This window comes from Eumetopias jubatus, unplaced genomic scaffold (assembly GCF_037043125.1).
Source record: "Eumetopias jubatus isolate StellerSeaLion01/CBP00866 unplaced genomic scaffold, mEumJub1_p1.0 scaffold_4, whole genome shotgun sequence".
Lineage (NCBI taxonomy): Eukaryota > Metazoa > Chordata > Mammalia > Carnivora > Otariidae > Eumetopias > Eumetopias jubatus.
The window spans coordinates 99,350,353-99,357,221 of NW_028274810.1; the positions used below are offsets into that span (position 1 = coordinate 99,350,353).

A 6,869-nucleotide genomic window follows, 5' to 3' on the forward strand; every position below is an offset into this window, starting at 1 on the left:
GCAGCACTGTGAGTTCCGGATGCGTGGACACTACCACTGCCTCCGGACTGGCTGCTACTTCGTGACCAATATCACCACCAAGTTGCCATGGCACATAAAGAAGCACGAGAAAGCCGAGCGGCGGGCAGCCAACGGGTTCAAGTACTTCACCAAGCGTGAGGAGTGTGGCAGGCTAGGTACTTGCGGCCGGGACTGGGGGTGGTGGCTTGTGGCAGGGGTGCAGCCTCGACCCCCTTTCCCAGTACCCACCTCTTGTCCCTGCCTCTCAGGCTCCACAGTTCTTTAAAAATGTCCCAGATCTCACAGGCTAGGAATTGTCACGTGGGCAACACTGTCCAACACAAAGAGCCCAGGAAGAGGGGCGAGGGTGACTCAGAGCACTCCAGCCACCACCCCCTCCCCCCGAGGAAAATGCCACATGGGCAGAGTCAGGCCCTGAACCCGGTGTTCTTTCCTTTTCCCTCGAGGCCGTGCCTGTAACGTAGGAGCTCCTGAAGTGACCCGCCCTGGGATCTCTTTCCAGGGCTTGCACTACAAGGGCTTTGTCCAGGACGGACCCTGCTCTGTCTGCTCGTGTGTTCGTGCAGCAGATGTTTATTGAGGAATGGCTGCGTGCAGAGCGTGCTGTTGCAGGAGGTGGCGGGGTGGGGGGTGGTGGCAGTAAGGGTTTGGGGCGTCTGCTCTGGCCAGCACCGTGCTTAGTGGCAGGGATCTGGTGGGACAAGCAGGTACGCTGCAGGTCAGCCCAGAGCATTTGCAACCTGGGCCACACGTGCCCTGAGCTTAGCAGCAGATGCCAGGGAACGGAGTCTGCTGTGAGAGCTGGGGCCTCAGCCGGGAAGCCGTCCACAGCCCCCGACCCAGGGCCCCCCGAGTTGCTCCCTGGCCCCAGCTTGCCCTGGGGGATGCCTTTTGGGGAGGGGGCTCTGGGATGAGCGGGCAGAGGGCAGAGCCCACCCACGTGCCCCACGACGGAGCCACATGTTCCTGGGCCTGCAGATGTGGGGCAGGAATCTGCCAGCAACAAACTGGAAACTGGAAGGCAGGTGGCCCCGAGGCAGGCGGGGCAGACATCTGGGCTGCAGGCCGGGTCTGCTGGGATTCAGGTGGCTGGAGCAGCAGGGCCTTGGGGGACCAGAGGTGGGGCTGCTGCGTCTGCAGACTGGCCCTTCCAGAGGGGAAGGGTGAGCTACTCAGGGCAACTGCCAGAAAAGGGCAGGAAACAAACCTTTCTTTCAAGTATTAATTCAAAAAGAATTCATGGTCTGGGTGAGGGTTGGTAACTGTGGCAACAGAGGTCAACATTCGCTGGCCTGTGCTGTCCTCAGGCTCAGCTTACGGGTGTTGGGGTGCTCCCTAGCTGTCCGTATTTACTCAACTTTGGGGGTTTTGGGTGGTAGTTGGGGCCAAACAAAGCTGGGGGATGATATAAGACACCTGGCCAGCCCCGGTGCCATGGCAACGGGCAGGCCTTCACCTGCCCTGTGCCGACACTGCTTCAGCCCTGCCCAGGCTCTGTTTGTTCTCAGCCCAGAGCCAAGCGGAGGTGGGGTGGGGGCAGGGCAGAGACCTAAACAGGTCCGGGGACAGGCACCCGGGCTCTCCAGAGGAGACGTGGAGACATGTCTTGCTTGCTGGGAGGGGGCTGACCTGGCGGACGGGTCATCAGGGTCTCGTCTGGAGCCCTGGGATCTCTCCATTGGGGGCCCAGCCTGCCATGTCACATGCCCTCCTGCCACCTGGGGGTGGGGTGGAGTACAAGGCCTCCTCAGAGGAATGCCCCCATGGGTTGGGGGAGACGTGCCCTCTCCCCGGACGCCAGTGCGCAGAAGGCCACCGACACGCAGCAGGTGCAGCAAGCGTTGGCCGGTGCGGGGTGCTCACGGCCAGGCGGGGCTGTGTCCGCAGGCTGCAAGTACAACCAGGTGAACAGCCACTTCCACTGCATCCGGGAGGGCTGCCAGTTCTCCTTCCTCCTCAAGCACCAGATGACCTCCCATGCCCGGAAGCACATGCGGAGGATGCTGGGGAAGAACTTCGATCGCGTCCCCCCCTCCCAGGTGAGAGCCCCTGGCCGGCCGCCACTCCCTCCTCCGCCTGGGGTGGCGACAGGGCATCACCCTGTCCCGCTCTTACTTCCAGGTGGGGGGCCCGTGCCGCCCTGAAGGCAGCGAGACCCCCAGCCCAGCTTCCTCAGGGCCCCCCGCCCCCGCTTCCTTTCAGGGCCCCCCGAGCCTGATGGACACGGAGACAGACGAGTACATGGATTACACGGGCTGCAGCCCTGGCGCCGTGTCCTCCGAGTCGTCCACCATGGACCGAAGCTGCTCCAGCACCCCAGTGGGCAACGAGAGCACGGCGGCAGGTGAGTGCGTGGCCAGGGAGCTGGGACAGCGCCAGCAGCAGGCCAGGAAGAGACCGCGGCAGGGGGGGCCCCCCCGGAGACTTCCAGCCTGGGCCAGGCCCCTCCTCCCAAGGCCCAAGGCACTGCTGGGTCGGTCTTAGGACTGGAAGGTCATGGTCAAGTGGCCTCAAAGGGGGGACAGAGCCAGCCTCTGGGTGTGGCAGAGCCAGCGGGTCTGTGGGACACGGGTCACAGAGGCCACCTCCTGCCAGCACTCAGCCCTTGGCTTCGGTTTCCAGGAGAGGACCCCAGGCTTGTCCTCTCTGAGCGCTAACCGAATAGAGCAGCACAGCCCCCCCCCCCCCCGCCCAGGGGGGCAGGTAGGCCGGGGACCTGCCGTAGCCCCGGGCCCAGCACCCCCAGCGGCCGGCATCGTCCCAGACTGGGCTCCCGCCCACGCTGGGCTTGGCCGCAGGCCCTCCCCGAGCCCACCGTGACCTCCCCCTGCACAGTCTGCCCCTCCCGTTCTCTCCTCCCCCACTCTCTCGTGGCGCCTCTCTGCTCATCTGTCCACGTGTTTTCATATCATACTTGCTTCTGCCATTGGGTTTCTCATTTGGGTTCTTTTTTGTTTGTTTTTTCTTTGTTTTGGTTTCCTTCCCACCCCCCCCCCCTGCGTTTCTCCGCCCTCTCCAGGCTGCTCGGCTCCTCCTCCTCCTCCTCCTGCCGCCGCCGGTGACCAGGCCGCCCGCGTGGCTCCGCCGCCCCCACTGACCCCATCCTTCTCAGCGGCCGTGCTCCGGGCGCCCCTCCCCTCCCTCCCATGCCTCTTTTCTCCGCCCTGTCTCTCATACTCTCTGCTCGGTGCCACTCTCGGAGCCCCCCGGGGCCTGGGCCACCCTGTCAGCAGCCCACCCCGCTTCCCGCCCGCCACTGCCACTCCAAGTCCAGTACAAAGCGACGCCCCCCTAGTTCAGGACGCTGCAGGTAACTCGCACACACCTTCCCGCCGGTGTTTGTCACCCCGGCTGACCCTCAAGGCCGTGATCCCGGGGCCTGACCTTTTCCTGTGGCCTTGCCGGCCTGAGGTCAGGGCCGCCTTGTGCCCCTCACAGCCCAGCAACCCCCAAGACCAGAGAGCCTAGTCTCTGCCCTGCGGACGGCTCCTCTCCACCCCTGCCCAGCCCTGGGTCCAGGCGGGGTCCTGACGTCAGTCTGAACCCCCATCCCTGGGGCCAAGCAGGAAGAAGGGGGGAATCTCTGTGGCCCAGGCCCCAGGCAGTGCTCAATGGCAGAGGCGCCTCCTGCGCCCACCCTCAAGCCCCCCCCCCCCACATATCTGATGCCCTGCAGGGATGAGACCTGCCCTCCTCTCCCCTCCGGGGTGTACTCATCAACCCGGCTCTGTGCCTTCCCTCACTCATTTGTGCCTCACATTCTGCTGAGTGCCAGGCCGGTACTGTGCCAGACCTGGGGGTGTGGCGGAGAGCAGGGCAAGGGGTCCCCCGCCTTGTGGGATTCAGCCCATGGAAAGCTGCTGCTGCCATAATCAGGCAGAAGCCTGTACCAGCCACCACTCCGCACACATCTGGGTCTCCTGGCCCCAGACCCTCCCTTGTCTTCTGCTGGGCACCCCCACCCCATGGCAGACCTTGGTTTCACCCGCTAAGGGTGGGTGACTGGGTCTATTCCCTTAGTGGACGATGCGGCCCAGTGGTGCCACGGAAGCTGGGCATTCTAAGCAGGTTCAGGGCGGGCTGAACACATCAGCCACATGGGAGAAGCCTGGAGGATGCCCACCCTTGACCCTGGCTACGGCCGGGCCCTGAAGCTTTCTCTCTGGTTTCTAGGGTGTGGGGTAGGAAGCGCTAGGAGCGCTAGGAGCGCTGCCCTTTCCCCAGTGGCCTGTGCCACGCCCCTCACCCTGCAGCAGTAGGGGCCACGGTGCATCCCCGAAAGGGGATAGCAGAAGCAAATCCACGCTGCTGGCCAGGCAGCCCTGGCAATGGGGCATCCTAAGTCTAGGGAGGCAGTTGCATCCAGTAGGGAGGGCACAGATGGGCACCCATCTGTTGGCTGAGCTCCTGCTCCAGCCCTGGCCCCTCAGCAGAGCTGCACTCTCCCGGCTGACTGGGGCCAGAAGACCCCAACGAGACCTTAAAGAACCTTCTGGTATGAGGGGGAGGGTGCCCCTCGGGGCAGGGAGTTGCAGTCCCAAACAGCCCTGGGGCGCTTGGCATCCCTGTTGCAAGTAGGCCGGTCCCCTGTGCAGACAGGTGGGCAGCCGGGGAAACTGGTTAGCCAGCTGGAGAAGGAACTGGCCTGTCCCTCATTAGAGGCGGGTACATGATGGTGTCCTGGCCCCCGGCCAACCTGGGTAATTATACTCTGCCGACCTAGATTCCCCCTTCAGCTTCAATTAGCACGGGGACGTGTCCTCACTTCCCACCCAAACTGGCCGGGAAGCAGCCACCACATCCCCCCGGCCCCCCCCCCCCCCCGCCCCGGGCTGCTTGCTCTGCCACCCCAGGCGGATGCCGGTGCCCTCATCCTGCAGACTTGGGATGATGTGAGGGGAAGCCTGGGGCCTCCGTGGCTCTTCTTGGGAGGGGGAGGGGGAGAGGCCCCCAGAGCCCCCTCCACCCCACCCCGGGGAAGCCAAGGCGTTGACCCCCGAGGGGCACCCTCTGGCCGTGTGGTGCCAGGACTGGGGACCCGGTGGCGTGGGTGTGTGATCCGGGGAATAGTGCCCTGGGGCGGGGGTTGTGTGCGGGAGTTGTGGGGGGGGTGGGCACTGACCGCCCCCCCCCCGCCCCTCCCCAGGGAACACTATCTCCCTGCCGACAGCCTCTGGGGCCAAGAAGCGCTTCTGGATCATTGAGGACATGTCGCCCTTCGGCAAGCGGCGCAAGACGGCCTCCTCGCGGAAGATGCTGGACGAGGGCATGATGCTGGAGGGCTTCCGGCGCTTCGACCTCTACGAGGACTGCAAGGACACAGCGTGCCAGTTCTCGCTCAAGGTCACGCACTACCACTGCACGCGGGAGAACTGCGGCTACAAGTTCTGCGGGCGCACGCACATGTACAAGCACGCGCAGCACCACGACCGCGTGGACAACCTGGTGCTGGACGACTTCAAGCGCTTCAAGGCCTCGCTGCGCTGCCACTTCGCCGACTGCCCCTTCTCGGGCAGCAGCACGCACTTCCACTGCCTGCGCTGCCGCTTCCGCTGCACCGACAGCACCAAGGTCACGGCGCACCGCAAGCACCACGGCAAGCAGGACGTGATCAGCGCAGCGGGCTTTTGCCAGTTCAGCTCCAGCGCTGACTGCGCCGTGCCCGACTGCAAGTACAAGCTCAAGTGCTCGCACTTCCACTGCACCTACCCCGGCTGCCGCCACACGGTCGTGGGCATGTCGCAGATGGACTCGCACAAGCGCAAGCACGAGAAGCAGGAGCGCGGGGAGCCGCCCGCCGCCTCCCCAGGCCCCGCCATCGGCCTGGACGGCGCGCTGTCGCTGGGCGCCGAGCCGGGGGCTGCCCCGCTCTTCCTGCCGCCCGCCGCCGCTGCCGGTGCCGCCGGTGGCCCGGGGGGGCTGGGGCTGGGCGACCCCGGCGACCCCGGCCCGCTCGACGGCCCCGGACCCCGCGACAGCCCAGCCGCGCCCGCGCCTGCGCCCACAGCCGGAGAGTCATCGCAGGAGGACGAGGAAGAGGAGCTGGAGCTGCCTGAGGAGGAGGCGGACGACGACGACGACGAGGACGACGACGACGAGGACGAGGACGACGACGACGACGACGACGACGAGGACCTGCGCACCGACTCAGAGGACGAGTCGCTGCCCGAGGCGGCGGCGGCGGGGGGGGGGCCCGGGGCGCAGAGCCCGGAGCGGGCGGCCCCTGCACCCGCCGCGGCCTCGCCCTAGCCGGCCCGTCGGGGGGTGGGGGGGGCACGCGGGGACCGGGCCCGGGGCCGCCTCGCCCGCCCCTCCCCCCACCCTGGTGGCCGTCGCCATTCCTTTCGTAAGAGATGCTATTTATGTGCAACGCTGCCCTCGGTCCAGAGCGAGAAGGTCGCCCCTGCTGCGGGGCTCGGGGCGGCGGCCCCGCCGGTGCTTCCGGACCCCGAGTCCGTCTCAGGACAGAGGCGGGGGGGGCCCTCCCTCTGGTGCTCCCGGGCCGCCCCCACCCCGCCCGCGGCGCGCGGCCAGTGGCCGGAAGGACCGGCTGCGAGCGACCCTCCTCTGGCTGCACTTCGGGGATCTTCTTCAGGGAAACAGAAGGTGCTCTTGTCCGGGGTGGGACCGAGGAGCAGGGCCCCCCCCACCCCCACCCCGAGGGCGAGGTGGGCGCAGATAACCAGGCAGCCGCCCCGCGCGTGCCCTCCCCGCGGCCGGAGACCCCCGGGCCTCACGACCACGCCCGGTGGGATTCCTCATTGCTCAGGACCGGGAAGGGCGCTGGGAGTCACCGCGACCCCCTCCCCTCACCCCTCCCCGAGGCGGGCCGCAGTAGCATCTGGCAG

The 6,869-nt window shown here is 66.6% G+C and overlaps 1 protein-coding gene across 1 annotated transcript in view; it reads left to right on the plus strand.

Moving 5' to 3' along the window:
- The window catches only part of CASZ1 (castor zinc finger 1), a 52,785-nt gene extending 46,515 nt beyond the window's left edge, over positions 1-6,270 (plus strand). The window contains exons 16-19 of the mRNA XM_088023051.1: positions 5-176; positions 1,909-2,060; positions 2,224-2,365; positions 5,168-6,270. Of these exons, the coding sequence (XP_087879177.1) occupies positions 5-176; positions 1,909-2,060; positions 2,224-2,365; positions 5,168-6,270 (1,569 nt within the window). The remainder of the gene's footprint in view (positions 1-4; positions 177-1,908; positions 2,061-2,223; positions 2,366-5,167) is intronic.
- The last annotated feature ends 599 nt before the right edge of the window (positions 6,271-6,869 follow it).